The sequence below is a fragment of the Haliaeetus albicilla genome, chromosome 10, assembly GCF_947461875.1.
Source record: "Haliaeetus albicilla chromosome 10, bHalAlb1.1, whole genome shotgun sequence".
NCBI lineage: Eukaryota > Metazoa > Chordata > Aves > Accipitriformes > Accipitridae > Haliaeetus > Haliaeetus albicilla.
The window spans coordinates 41,272,186-41,286,716 of record NC_091492.1 but is presented as its reverse complement, the minus strand read 5'-3'; the positions used below and the strand labels follow the sequence as shown (position 1 = coordinate 41,286,716).

General features: G+C 45.7%; 1 protein-coding gene across 3 annotated transcripts in view; it reads left to right on the top strand.

Moving 5' to 3' along the window:
- The window catches only part of TBX5 (T-box transcription factor 5), a 45,776-nt gene that overhangs the window by 17,881 nt on the left and 13,364 nt on the right, over window positions 1-14,531 (top strand). For all 3 annotated transcript variants that reach the window (XM_069795317.1, XM_069795316.1, XM_069795318.1), the window contains exon 7: window positions 6,541-6,632. In XM_069795317.1, the coding sequence (XP_069651418.1) occupies window positions 6,541-6,632 (92 nt within the window). The remainder of the gene's footprint in view (window positions 1-6,540; window positions 6,633-14,531) is intronic.

Below are 14,531 nucleotides of genomic sequence, written 5' to 3'. Positions count from 1 at the left end.
TTTCACAGCTGAGATGTTGCTCGGCAAAGCGCATTTTCGTGTCGCAACGCAGACTGCGTTTCCTGTCGCCACAAACGATCGTGGTCCCGCTGGTCTGGGTCTGTCTGCGTTGAGCTCCCCAAGGAGGGTCTGCTCGTCCATCTCCATGTCTCTCTGTCAGCGTGCTACCTGTTTTTTCCACATTGACGGCCATCTCTTGCTTCCACCCATCACCTGTAGCGCATCCTTCATGCAAAATTTCCTATTTGCACAACCACACGGAGTTTGCGTACACCAACATATTTTATGCGTAGTTTTTATACACCCGTGTATTTTACGCACGCGTGCATATATACACACAAACTTATACGTGCACGTATTTTAGGTTTCCAGAGCTATGTTAAAGGTGAATTATATTACAGTATTAATTGTATCACTCGGCCACAAATGCATTTGAGTCTATGCTTACACAGCTTATAGAAATACCTGCCTGATTTCAGATCCGTCAATTTATTTCAATAGCACAGCTGCAGTCCCAATGTAGGGCTTGTGCTTATTTCCCCTGATATTTTAGGCAGCCTGAAAAGATATTTAAGCACACTGGGATCTCCCCCTCCCCAGCCCTACTCCCCAAAAGGGGGCTTAAGCTACGAAGAAAGTTTTGGTAAAGTTTTCAGTGTGGTTGTCAGCAGCTCGGTTGACCACCTCCCCCCTCTCTGCAACCCTGAAAAAATACCCCAGAAATATTGAGGTGTTAAAATAGGTCACATGCACATTTCATTTCCTTGCCATTTACACAATGGGTGCTTGCAATCAGGTTGATTCCCAAATATTAACTTCCCCTGCAGTTAAGTACTATTTTGCTGTAGCTTAAATCATTGTGTTACTAGCTCGTATTTATTAGGTACTAGCTCTCTGCTTAGGACCAGGAAATGAACCCTAATAGACAGAAATAATTAAGGTTCTGCCCTCATGAGGGTTCTTTCAAAAGCAAGAATTCACAACAATTATTCTCATTAATTTTTACAACCTACTTTCCCCGTTAGCTGGACTTGGGCTTTATATTGGTTTTCCCCCCTCAGGATATCCGGTTTTATGCTGATTTTTTTTTTTTTCCCTAAGTTATTTAACATCCTTGGTAGCCCAAATTCTTTTCAGGAAACTTTAGCCCCAGGTGGGATGCTATAGGCACCCAGAAATGCCTGGCTGAAGATTAATCCGATGCACTCCCAGATAGCCAGTGGGCATAGAGAAACATGCTGGTGGGCTTTCTGACCATCCCAAGAAAGACCCCTGTACTAAAAGAGGGCTGTTGAGTTGGCCAAGTCAACTGGTGCTCCAACCTGTCAAATTTTGGAGAGCTGCCTGTGCGGCTCTCCTCCGAACACGTGGCCTTTTGCTGCTCTGTCGAGGGCATCTTGCAGGGTTGTGTAGGAGCAGCTGCTGCCGGAGGCTGGCAGGTCCTTGAGTTCGGGATATTTTGCCCTAAGAGCTCAGTTCTCCTTGTCTTTGGTTGCAGGTAGCCACCTCCATCACTTCAGTAGAGGCTACCAATGTGGTGGCCCGGCTGGCATCCCATGGAGTGCCTCCGTGCAGAGGGTGGACCCTGTCCAGTCCCCTGAAGCAGCCCTGCAGGGCTGTGTCCCCAAAACTCTCCCTCCCCAGCATGGGGCCATTGGCCCCACGTCTTCCCACCTCCGTGGCAAGAAGGGGCAGCCCGTCTCCTTACTCGGGGCAAGCTCTTCTCCAAAGGGGGGGTCCCCCAAGTGCTGAGAGAGGCAGGGTTCCCTGGAGTTAAGCGAGGTGAGACCATGTATCTCCTCTTCTTCGCCAGGACTGGCGGCTTCTGTGCAGCCCTTTGGTCGCTTGGGGACCGCAGTGAGCTCTTCTCCTCTCTGACCCTCTCCAGGGCTTCTTGTATCTCTCCCCTCAATTGCTTAGTCCCATTCCAGGCTTTGGTGGGAAAGTGCTTCCCTCAAGAGGTCTTGTGTCCTTCACAACCTGTGTCTGAACCAGTTCTGTCTTGCTCTGCCCCTTTGTCCTCAGTCTTGTCCCTGCCAGACCCGGGACAGGGTGCTCAGCCAGCCTCGAGCCCCTGAGCCCTTTTGGTCCTCAATCCAGACCCCCTCCCCAAGCCCTGCAAAGACACCCTACCTGTCTCCTGCCTCCCAACCCACCTCTTTCCCCCCGCAACCCAAGACTGTGCGAGGTCTGTCTCCTCTCATCCTCCGTTTTTGTCTCCCAATTCAGCCAACAGCCTCCTCAATGAGCCCCTCTGTCTCACACTAGTACCTCCGACCAGCTACTGGCTCTCAGTCCCTCCCATTTCCTTTACTGGCTTCTGGGTTCAGCATCTTCTCCCCTCTGCCAGCAGCCCCCCCCCTTCCCCTGGCCTTTACCTCGGGCTCCGAGTCCCAGCTCCCCATCCAGCTCCTCTGTTTGGCCAGCCAGCCATACGTAGTCTCAGCAGGCACCTTGTCTTCACCTTTTTCTTTCCTTCCTACTTCTCCGGTTTGGCTTCTTCCTCCACGCTGCCTTGGTTTCCACCTGCGGTATGTGAGAGTGCAGAAGAAAAAGGCTCTGTGCTTTCCAGCCTCAAGCCCAGCCTCAGAATTGCTCCCAGCACAGCTGGCTGCAGCGGTGGTAGGGATGGTCCTGGCCCATTTCTGGCACGCTGAGCAGGACCGTGGTCACCTGCGGGGCAGGGACAGCACGTATCCCCGCAGCACGGAGAGGTCCATGTGTGCTCAGCTCAAGGGTGATCACCTCGACCTCTTCGTCACTAAATGGGGTGACCTGAATGGTGATTTTTTTTTTTCCCCATTCAGGCTTTTAAGTTGTCCAAGTGGGGCAGATGTTCACAAGAAGAGAGCTCAGAAACTAGGGATCCCCATCCCTAGCAGAATGTGAAGTCCCTTTTCCAGAATGCCCAGCCTTTAGGATGGTTTCAGAAGTGCCTCCAGAAGAGCCCAAGAGGGTCAGGGTAGCGTGTTTTCCCTTAGCTGAAGTGCTCAAAAAAAAAAAAAAAAGTGGGACCAGTTTGGTTGATAGCAAAATAAGTAAATAAAATGGAAACGAGGGCATATACCTGGTGTGGAACATTGCAGCCCTAACAAAGTTTTGCAAAGTTAGAAGCAATTGAAAAAAATCTTATTATGGCAAGTGCTTGACAAAAAAGTAATACTAAGCGGTAGTTTTGTCCCTGGCCGTAATAATATTCATGAGCCTGTAGATACAAATACCCATATAAATACATGACTGTGCAAAAAAAAAAAAAAAAAGGCGCATCTTTCCTTGACCTAACTAGACGCAAAGCTGAGTTTTATTATGGTGGACCTTAAGACGTCATTGGAAATGTCTCAGCAGAATTGCTTTGTGGTCAGTTAGCCCAGAGAAAGGAGTGCAGAGGAGCGGTGCTGAGATTTCATTTGGAACTGTCGCTTCCCGTTAAAGTGAAGATGAACCCATAGGTCAGACAAGCCCTGAAAAGTGTAAATCTGGGAGGCTTCACCCTGGAAAGCTGTTGTCTCAGAAGGGTCTGCAGCAGCTTTAGAAATCGGTGGTCAGAAGAGAACTTTGCCATCAATTTCTTTCAGTAACAAATACATAAACAAAGCCCTACAGTTTTATGCAATCTGTGCTATATAATTTAGCCCTGGGCACTCTGTCTTAATGACCTTGCAGGACGTTGTATTTTTTTTATTTTTCATGATGTAATTGTCGTTTGACTTTCTGACAGCTTTTTCTTTCCCACCCCAATGAGTTACAGTCAATTAAACAGAGTTTCGCTAAGGCAAAGTTGATCCAGAAGAAGGTTAGTTCCACCCATTCGTTTGCTTTACCACCTCTGAAATAGTTTGTAAGTCAGACAAAAACCGGCCAAACAAAATATCTTCCACAGGCTGTTTTCTAAAGCAGGGATTCACCAACTTTTTCTCTATTTTCTGTTTTGTTGTGTACGGCTTTGTTAAATTTGGCTTGGACTCTCCTGGCTTAGTGCTAGGGCTGATGCCGTGAGTTATCATCCAGGGAAACATTGTTCTGAAAGCTCCTGCTGAAATGCATCTGAAGTACACCAGAATGCTGAGAGCTAATTTAAAACCTCCTGTAGTCCCTGGTTTCTAGGTGCCTTCAATCTAGCAGATCTCTAATTTTAAGGAGGCTGAAGTTAGCCACATTGGGGCTTTCTGCCACCACCACATAAGTTAATACCTTTCTTTGCTTGTAAGAGTGTTCCCGATGCGGGTTAGGGGACTTCTGTACTCGTAAACCAACGTATTTGCGAGATTGAGTTCCCGTACGATATTTTGTCCGACATTTTGTGGGTGATTAAAGGCTTGATTCATCTGAGGTCCTTAAATCAGGGGCTAGCGTGTTGATGGCTCCTTCTCCGGTGAATGGAGAGCATTGGGGACCTGCGAAGGCAACGCTACCCACCTCAGAGCCCCAGTGCCCTCTGGCAGTCCCCATCTCCCTCCATTGATTCCAGCAGGAACACCGGGAGACGAGGTTCCCAGTGCAGGCGCCTTGGTTAAAATGCCTTCGGTTAGGTTGGGATGAATCCGGCCCTTTGTACATTTGTGTGCTGGTGCCAATACTGTAAATCCTCGCTTAGTGAAGGACTTCACTTATGCAAGCAAATATTGCCATTGGGTTCGGCAAGTGAGGACAACTTGTACATTTAGCGTGCTTCAGAACGCAAATTGCATAGAAACATTAAAAAAGTTGAATAATGCCTATTATTCATTATAGAAGTGCCACCACCTCGCCAGTGGAAACCGATAACACAGTTTCTTTGCAAAATACACGGCTGGTTGTCTAATTATTCAGGGCTTTTAATCATAAAATGCGCCCCTGTTTTACTGCTAGAAAACAGCTCAAATGGCAAATTGGACCAAATAGATTGTTTGTTTACCCTTCTCTTTGAAATCTGAAATGCGTGACAAAAAAGCGCAATGCCCTGTTTATGTACTAAATTAGGTCCTGATTTAATGGGAATGCCCATAGGGACAAGTGTAGGGGTGGTGGGGTCTTTGCCTGAGATTTGGAGCCAAATTAGGCAAAAATGGCAAATAAACAAATGGCCTTTGGAAAAAAATATGCTATAAGACAAGAAAATAGCAAAACAATCTGGTCGTGCAGACACCTGGCAGAGTTTGCTATTGACATGAGCCGAGCCAGATTTTTCTCTTCGATTTTTGGCAAAGAGGTGAGTCCAGTTGTGTGTGCTCGACTTGGTGAACACGAACCTCTCTCTGTTCTCCTGTCATTAATCTCGAGCTCTTTCCTTCCCGTTGGCCAACTTTCAATAGGAAGGAAGGACAGCGTTTCCATAAAATGCGGTGAGCTCGTGAAGTTCCTCCAATGGCAAACACAGGGTTGTCTCTCCTTCTGGGCAAGGGCAAGTGGCTCTCCCGACTCCTGGCTGAGGGCTTGGACTGCCAGGCAGCGACGGAGAAAGAGAAGAAAGGGAGAACTGGTGCTGCTTCTGCCTGAATATTAGGGCATTGCAGCTAGACCACACCTGATCCAGACTCAGTCCTGCTCTGCAAAGACACCGAAGCATTTGCATCAAATTTGGCACAGCAGAGTGAGTTTGTACAAGATCAGCAGGGCATTTGAGGGTGTTGCTGGTCCACAGTTAATATTTGCTTAAATGACAACCCCTGGCTTGAGAAAACCTACTCACTGAAGCCCTCAGGAGAGGTACGTGAAGGAGAGGATTGCGTCTCTGAACAACAGAGTTGCTTTGGGTAGGGGTATGTTCTGTACAGCCGCTGCTTTAAATGTTTAGCTTAGATGTTGTAAGAGGACCAAAGTTAGGAGTCTGAGAGGGATTCATCCCAGCAAACTTTTAATGCTGAAGGTAGCCAGCTAAGCGAGGAAACTAGTCCCTCTTAATTCCTTCTAGAATTAATGGAGAGACAAATATTCCTCCAGGGCACGATGGTCAGAGGTGGAGCTGCCCTCCAAGTGCCTTGGGTAGTTAGTCCATGTAGTGTTTACAGGTGTGGGGCTGGTTGGGGAAGGATGTCAGATGCAGAGCACCTGGAGTACATACATTTACCTGGTCTGAAATACAGAAAGGGTGAGCCTTATTGGTCTGAGATTTAAGGTTTCAGTCGTGTCTGCACATTGATGAGAAAATACTTGTTGGCGTCAGTGGGATTTGTTCAAGCAATATGACTTTCATCCCTGGTCCTCTGGTCAGTGCACATCTTTCTGTCAGAACAGCAAAAAGAAAGTAAGTAACTCTAAGAAAGCAGATTTCCTCCAGAGACAAATTTGCGTGTGTGTGCGTATGTGCAATCCCATGAGTTAGTCATGGGACAAGCCTGAGAGAAGCGAGAGGTTGTTGACAGGAGATATTTTTCCAGTGGAGAGATCTAGAGGAAGGCCCATCTGGAGTGGTCAATGCCTGAGCTGAAGGATGACTTGAATTTCTGAAAGCTGCGTTTTCCCCCCCATCCCTATTGGCTTGGGTTTAATAAACAATATCCCCCCCCCTCCCAGGCCGTGCCTTGGACTTGTGATGAACCCATTGCATTTCCTCCCTTTCAGATCACCCAGTTAAAGATTGAGAACAACCCCTTTGCGAAAGGCTTCCGCGGCAGCGACGACATGGAGCTCCACAGGATGTCCAGGATGCAGAGGTAACCTGTGCCTCCGCCGTGGGGACCCGCTCAGGACCGCGAGGGCTGCCTGAGCTTTGCTTTGCATGTCACTGGTGGCTTGAGCTAAGCCAGGACTTAGTGGCAGTCCCTTCTCTGGCACCTGCAGGTACATTTTATGGCAAGCTGTTGAAATATCATCAGGACGTGGGGCCAAAATCCAGGCATTCCCACTCCCAGGTGAACGCCTTAACTGCTGGGTTACAGAGGCAGGATCTCACGTGTGGGTTGTCCTCTTGGCTGCAGGGACCTTGTATTTCTTTCTGACATGTCCCCATCCAGAACAACCTCTAGCTTTGTGCTAAACACATGTCTCTGCGGCTGCATGTGCGCTTAAACCTGTTTAAAGCAACAAGAGACTTGGACTAGCTCCGAGAAGCTCTGGTCATCAGGCTACTGCAGAAGAGCTGTTGGGTGTTTTTTCCCTAGGTGACAGTGCTTTAAAAACCAAGCTCGCAGCCTTGTTCTGGGAGCAGGTTTGTTAAGGATGCTCCAGATGCCTCTGGAGATGTTGGTGTGGAGACCTGTTTTGTGCTGGTTTCTGGCTTTCGGAGGGTCTTTGGCAGGAGGGGAGTGTTTGCCTGGTCGGTTCTGGATGTGTAGAGCAGGAGCGTAAATGTGGTGGTTTCAGGTTGAAGAAGGAAGGTATTAGAAAATGTTGGGATCTCCAGGGCCAGGTGGCTGAAGAGGCCTTTTTGAATCGCAGTGTTGGATGTAAGTACTTAAGCTGAAAATCAAGCCTAAACCCTGTTTAAAAATCCTGTTCAAAGTCCTCTTCTAAATGCCAGGTCCTGCCAGTAATTAGCTTCATGCCTTTCCCTTCACTTGGAACTTCGTCCACGTATCAAGTTGCTTCCTGGTGCAAATATTTTGCAGGAACAGTGCCATACCCATGATTATACCGAAGACAGATGTAGATGCTCAATATAGCATTTTCCATCCAGGAGGGCAGAAGTGACTCAGATCCCTTATTCTCCGGGACCAGCAGAGCTGGCTCTCAGTGGACATCTGTAGGGACCTGCGTTGTGACCTTCTGCGGGGAGGACTCTCTCCATCGCCCGCCCCAAAGCTGGTTGTAGGTGGTCACTGCAGGCTGGAGTGCACGTGCAGGAGTTCTCCTGGTTGCCATAGCTGGTGACCTGAGCATGGCTCTCCGTAGCTGTGCAAATCGTGCCGGCGGGCAACAAATAATGCCTGTAATCCTGGAAACGCTTACTCCCGCAACCCTACTCAAATGGGCAAATGTACTCCTGTGTACAAACATTTTCAGGCTCAGACCCAGAAAAGCCTATATATATATAAAAAAATGTATATATAACACTTACTCTTCTCAATCTAAATCATCTCTGTGGTCTTCTGAATGTGCCCTGTGTTCCCTGCCTGCCCTTTCCAACGACAGCACAGATCCTGGCATATGTCAATATTTATTTATTTATGGGTGCACTACCACTTGAAATAGCTTTTCTCCCCCTCCCTCCTGTGCCAGCCTTCCAACCTCTGCTGGAACTTGAGTAACGATGTCCCCCACACATTTTTGCTGCTAAACTACCCTTTCATTACAGTCAATGGAAAGATTTGAAGGTTTACATTCATCGTGGGGTTTTTTGGAGCGGGAGGGAGGAGGTAAAACAGTGAGGACTATTAGAAGGGCTTCATGCCATATGAAGAGCATGGCATCTAGCCATGCTGAGCTTGTGCTAAAAATTGCTTGGCATTTTTATGCACGCCTGTGGTCATAGTGGATGACACAGTGAACAGAAACACTTGGAATATATAAATACAGCCGCTCAGACCTGGCAGGGTTGAAAGGGTTAAAATCCACAGCCTTGACTTTACAGGATAATTTCTGATGCTCACTTCCTTAATAACTTATCCTCTGTACTGATAGCATAGAAATGACTGTGTACCTTTACAAAGATGTCTTTTTTTTTTTTTTTTAAGGGAGAGCAGGATAAGATTATTATAGTAAAATAAAGACCCATTCAAGGTTGGATATATTAGACAAATATGTGCCCACCTTTGTGGGTTTTTATATATATCTGAATATATACAAAATTATATATAAAAATATATGAAAACATATATAAAATAAATTATATATATAAAAAATAAATTGCATATATAAGATAAAGAACCATTCAGGATTGAGTATGTTAGAGAAGTATGACCAGCCTCTGTGGGTTTATATAGGTTTAACATATAAATATATATTAAAATATAATTAAATATGTATAAAAATTATATTTTAATATACAAATGTGTGTGTGTGTGTGTGTGCGCGTGCAGATGTAGTGAAGTTGTTTCCCAGTGATGGACCCGCTCCCCAGCTGGCAGGTATAAGTGTATCTTGGCTTTAGGGGAGTGATGTCTATTTGTGCCCTTGGAGAATATGGTGGGAGGTACTTTCAGTGCTATTCCTTCATTATAGAGAGAAAGTAGCTGGAAAAAACCACACTTTTTTAAACCAGCGCACAGCCTTTTGTACTGGAAACTAGTGACCTGACATTCGTCAGGTCACTGATCATTTCATTAAAGGGTATAGCTGTGGAGAGAATTAATTTTTTGTGCTGAGGAAAGCCTCGGCGCTTCTACGTTTTCTTTATTTAAATCTCAAGTGTTTCTGAATTCCCTGTCTAGGGCTATTGCAGAGGGGCATCTCCTAGCTGAAAGCAACCCTGGGAGAAGCAGAGCCCAGCAGGCAAGGCTGCGAGGCAGCGCTGGTCCAGCCAAGTGTCTGAGCTGGCTTGTGGCATCCCATTTTTATCCTAATAGAAAGAATTGCCATCTGGCCAGCTGTGGTGGTCTCCTTGCAGTTTTGGCTGTCAGAGGATGTGAGGGAGACCACTTTGCTGGGTCCAAAATGATTTCACTCGCCTCAGAGCAGGTCTTGCAGTGGGGTGAAGTAGAAGTAGGTCTAGGTGCCGGTGGAGGCTTGGCCTGATGAGTCGTCCGTTGAACACCTACCCTTGGCAAATGGTATGGACTGAGAGGAAGGAAGACGAAGCCGGGAAGAAAGAAAACTTCCAGCGCCAAGAGTGAGTTCAGAGCGAGGTCTCGGGTGCCTTGTAAAAGACTCTCCCTCCATCTCTGCTCGCCTCCGTGCGCTCTGGCCAAGCAAGAGCAACGCGTTGGTCCGAGTGGCCTCTGGGGACGGGAGCTTTGCGGGGTGGATGGGGATGTCTTTGCAAGTCCATCCCTCTCTGGCTTTCTCCTTCACAAGGCCTCCGTGTTGTTTTTTCTCCTATTTCCCAGAAGAAAAGTTAATAAGTCTGTCCAGGTAGAAAATTTCATTCAGTAGTGATATTAAGCCTTTCAGCAGCAGATGACTTCATTCAAAAAGAATAGCCATGAGCTCCAGGGAGATCCAAATTCCAGTGAACACAGACTTCGGATACACGTTCGTTTTCCCCCCACTGCCTTTGTTTCTTTGACAGGATGAGTGTTCTGGGAGGACAGGTTTTTTAAAGTTTTCAAGTTTCTGAGCATGAGATCAAGTTTGTTATTTCCTTGATTTAAAAAAAAAAAATTTAAAAAAAAAAAAGAAACAGGAAAACACACTAGAGGAAAATGTGTAGAGGGATGTGAGTTATGCTGCATTTATATCTTGTGGTCATGTTGCAATTGAAAAACATAAATCAGGTAAAAATTATGTAGTTGTGATGCTGGGAATTTTAGGCAATGTGTTCCTTTCGGATCTCTTGCCCCTCTGTACTGTAAAAATTCCTTTTGTCTCCACTTAGAACTTCTGCCTGTGCCAAGGGGAATTTGGTGTGGAGAGCAGGAGCAAAACACGCAGCAGAAATCTGCAGAGGGTGAAGCTTATGCAGAGAGATGAAATCTCGGTTGCAGATGCCAGTGTAGGACTTTGCCCTTAAAATTCCCCAGGCGTGAGAGTCAATGGAGCTGTACCAATAAACCACAGCTATTGGGTGATTTGGGGACTTGTGTGCAAGTCGTAGCTTTTGGGGTTTTTTTCAATCTGTGACTGCTAAAAGACAGCAGGGGAGAAGTGTTTGTGGGTCTGGGGCTAGAGCCCTGTAAAAGAGCAGTTCTGTTAAACCCTTTAACCAATTTCTGCTGATCATCTGCAACTCCCATTGTCTTCAGCAGTTATTATGGGGGCTGAAGAGCTTCTGGAAGTCTCAGGCCCTAGTTACTGTTCATTCAAATTAATGTAACTTAGTCCTTGAAGCTTCTTATTGGGAAAGATTTTGAGAGGAGGGATGATTACATGAAAGGGTGGCTCTTAGCTCCCTTGATGGGTATCCTGGGCCCTTTCAGAGTGAGACAAAAATCTAGAATGATCCACTTCACAAAGAGGAGTGGCAGTGTAGTTCGATGCTATGTATATGTTTTCTCTGTCAAAGATCACGAGCCATAGTTTGCTGCCTTTGGCATTAATCCACAGTAATCTTCCTGGCTCGAAAGGAATTATTCCAAAGGTTTTGTGGTGTAACCGAGAACAGAAACTGGGCCAGATGCAAAGGATATAAAATCAGTACCGTGATTCAAAGCTGGCATAATGGAGAAGACCGTGCATTTTGGGGTGCCAGTAGAATAAATGAATGAGCCTCCAGGCTCCAAACGGGTTGTCTACCCTGGCACACTAACATCATGTTAGACTGACAGGCACCGGTCTGACTAATGCAAATAGGTCTCGGTCCACTGCAAACAACCTTGCTCTTCTTGCATCTTCTTGTTGCATCTTTACATCCACTTTCATTTCCCATGTTCTGTCACTGAAATCTCCCAAGAGCCACATGCTGTCTGAAACATTTTCAGTGTGAGACTTAGAGTTATAGCATCTGTTAGAGAGATGATGCTTTCCTCTAGCAAACGGCCCCAAGGAAATTTTCCTGGTCAAAGCCCCAGTGGAAAATGTAGGCTTGAACTGTATTCTATAGAATTTGATGGAATTCAGATGAAATCCAAATTAAGGCTCTGCAAACTTCACTGGAGGGTATCCACAGCTCTTAAAGTGAGAAAGTCAGATCAAGAAACACAGGGTAGCTGCAGTTTCCTCCATTGCCCCTTCTTCAGGGGATCTGCCCAGCAGGACCGGATCTGCAGAAGCTCAGCCCAGCATGTAAAGGATGCTGATGCTGTCTCTGTTGGCCAACATCCATTCTCCAACTCTTCTCTTGTTCCTCTTACTCCAACGTGAACAGTGGTATTTGTCTGCAGGAATCTAGCTTTTTATTTGCTTGATAATGATAGCTCTGGATTTCTAGCTGGTTCTTTCCACTGCTGGTTCTTGGGGTTGTTGCAGTGATCTCTTTGGGCTGCACTGCTCCGATGAGTGATGGAGGCACTGGTTGTTAACATACCATGCATGCACCCAAACCAGGGTTATTGGATCCCTTCACATTCTGGCAAGAAGGTCAGGACATTTGATATGTTGGTGGAGAATGCTGCAGTGAACAGCCCCCCATAATTCTCAGTGAACTTTTTGACTTACATTACTAGACATCCAGTCTAGGGTATTATTTTCTGCCTGCAGTCCCCATGTACAGAGAGCTCACATTTGATCTGAGGGTAAGACTGAGGGAAGTACTCAGTAGTTCCTCTCCTACCAAGTCCTTTCCTGCTGTAGTTTATCCACTTCAGACTCTCCAGACAGCCTCTTGAGAGTGGTTCAATTTTAATTCAATATGCTGAAAATAAGCTGAAATGAATGCACTTTGAGAATTGACAATTGTTTTCTGGTTTATTTTTTTCCTGGGAGATGCTGTATTTATTCCAGTCATTTTTTTTTCTCTTCCTCTTTCTATATCTGTTATGGCTGACTTCCATTTCTTTCCAAGTCTCAGCAGGAAGGACAGCAATTGGTGGCCTGGGAAGTATAAACCCGAATGCCTTTGCGTTAGATTTGCACATCTGGAATTGGGGTCTTATTCTGCACCACTGTGCTGGGTGGGTGGAAGGGACAGGACTGATAGGACGGCAAACGTTTATCCTTTCGTAGTGACTGACCAAGGAGGAGTTAAAATCTCCTGGCAATTTGGAAAGAGTGGAAGGGGAATCACTGTGTTTGGCTACTGATATACCTTTGGTCAGATTTTAGACTAGCAATTGCCATTGTGAATGAGATCTAGACAGTGCCCAGCTCGGGGCCTCAAAGGATGTTGTAAGAACTTGGCAGCAGCTAACCATGGGGAAATCCTCTTCCATATCATGCCTCATCTTGACCTTGAACAGATATCAGTATGATCCTTGTGACCTGACATTTAATAAGTCTTTTGAAGTCTTGTTACCATGAGCTACAGCAGCTCTGGAAAGCCTTGGTATATAATGCTTTGTTGCAGAAATATCAGAAGCATTTTCTAAAATAATTTGCTTAGGGCCAGTAGGGGTTGGATGCTTCAAGAAGCAGAAGCTTCCCAGTTATAAACCAGGGATCTTCAAAGAGATTTTTGACAAAGTTTTTGTCTAGCAGTTGCATTTACTATGCATTGGCTGCACTTCAAAGCTGCATGTGAAAATACATTGAAAAGTATTACTCTTAGTGATAAGAATATTTGCTCCTTTGAATTCTTTGCTAGAAATGAATTTGTGGCGTAAGTGATCTTACGGACCTCCTGAGTCTGTCACGGTGAGGGCGTCATTTGGCCAGGGGAGGGGGGGGGATGTCGTGAGAGAAAATGAGACCGAGTTTGCTAATTCCACCCGGTGGAGGTCTGATCTGGGTGGAAGTGCTCGGGAAATGCAGGAAGGATTCACTTGTGAGGCCTGATCTGTAGGGTCGGGGTTATATGATGAACTCTGAAGAGGAATGTGTGTGCTGTTAGGAAAAGGTTATGCAGAGCCAGTGTCCGATCTTATGGGTCTGCGAAACATCTAGCCAGGTGGGAGTTAACAACTGAGTCCGGACTGCAGGACTGAGTGCCTTCACGATAGACTTGGACCTCATCCCTGATTTCTTCCCCCAAGCTTTAATGAAAATCAAAGTAATATTCTTGTCTGGTGGCCCTTCAGCTGGAAGTCTGGTGGTGCAGAGAGTGTACAGCACCTTGCGCAATGCGGCTCCCCCCTTCCGCCTCGTCCCCCTCTGCTATTGTAATGCACCAACTACAGTAACTGAATATTCATCATTAGCCTCCAACAGACTTTAAATAGACCAGTGACAGCTTCCTTCCTTGTAAATTCTTTCCCCAACCAACTTTTTTTTTTTTTCTTCTAATTTTACAATTTTTAATGCAAAAAAAATGTAGCCCATTAACACCACCACGTAAAACTAACTCACATTCTGGCTCAGGAACAACAGTCTCTTCCTTGCTGTGGGGACAATTTCCTATATTGCCTGTGTAAGTCAAGCTTTAACGTGCTTTTTCCCTTCCTACTTTGCTACAATTTATTTGGACAGCAAAATTTCTGGACACAACAGTCATTTTATGCCAGCGGTGAACAAAACCTTTCATTCCATTAAACTGTGGCCCAGGATTACAACCAGCTATTTCGGGAATAGTGACTTTTAGGCACTGAAAAAAATAGGTTCTGATACATTTTTAAGGACTGAAGGACAAACTAAAATGGTAGCTGTGCACACTGCATATTGAGTGGGCTCAGGAAACAGTATAAATGTTTCAAGATGATTGTTGCTTTACAAGGTACCAAAGGTATCTCTTTATTCAAGCTCAGCTCCTATAAGGAAGAAAAAGGTAGTAATACAGAGATAACTGCCTTTGTGCATAGAAAAATGGCAAAGTAAAAGAAAGAGACTATTTTAGATATTTAGTGAGAAAATACTTTCCTTCCTCTCCCTCCTCAAAGAGTTGATTTTTTGGCAAAAATAGCACCCAACATGTTTTGACTGAAATGGAAATATTTCAGTCTGGAGAGAAGTCATTGCAATACCTCCTGGGAACTGCCGTTGGGAAACTT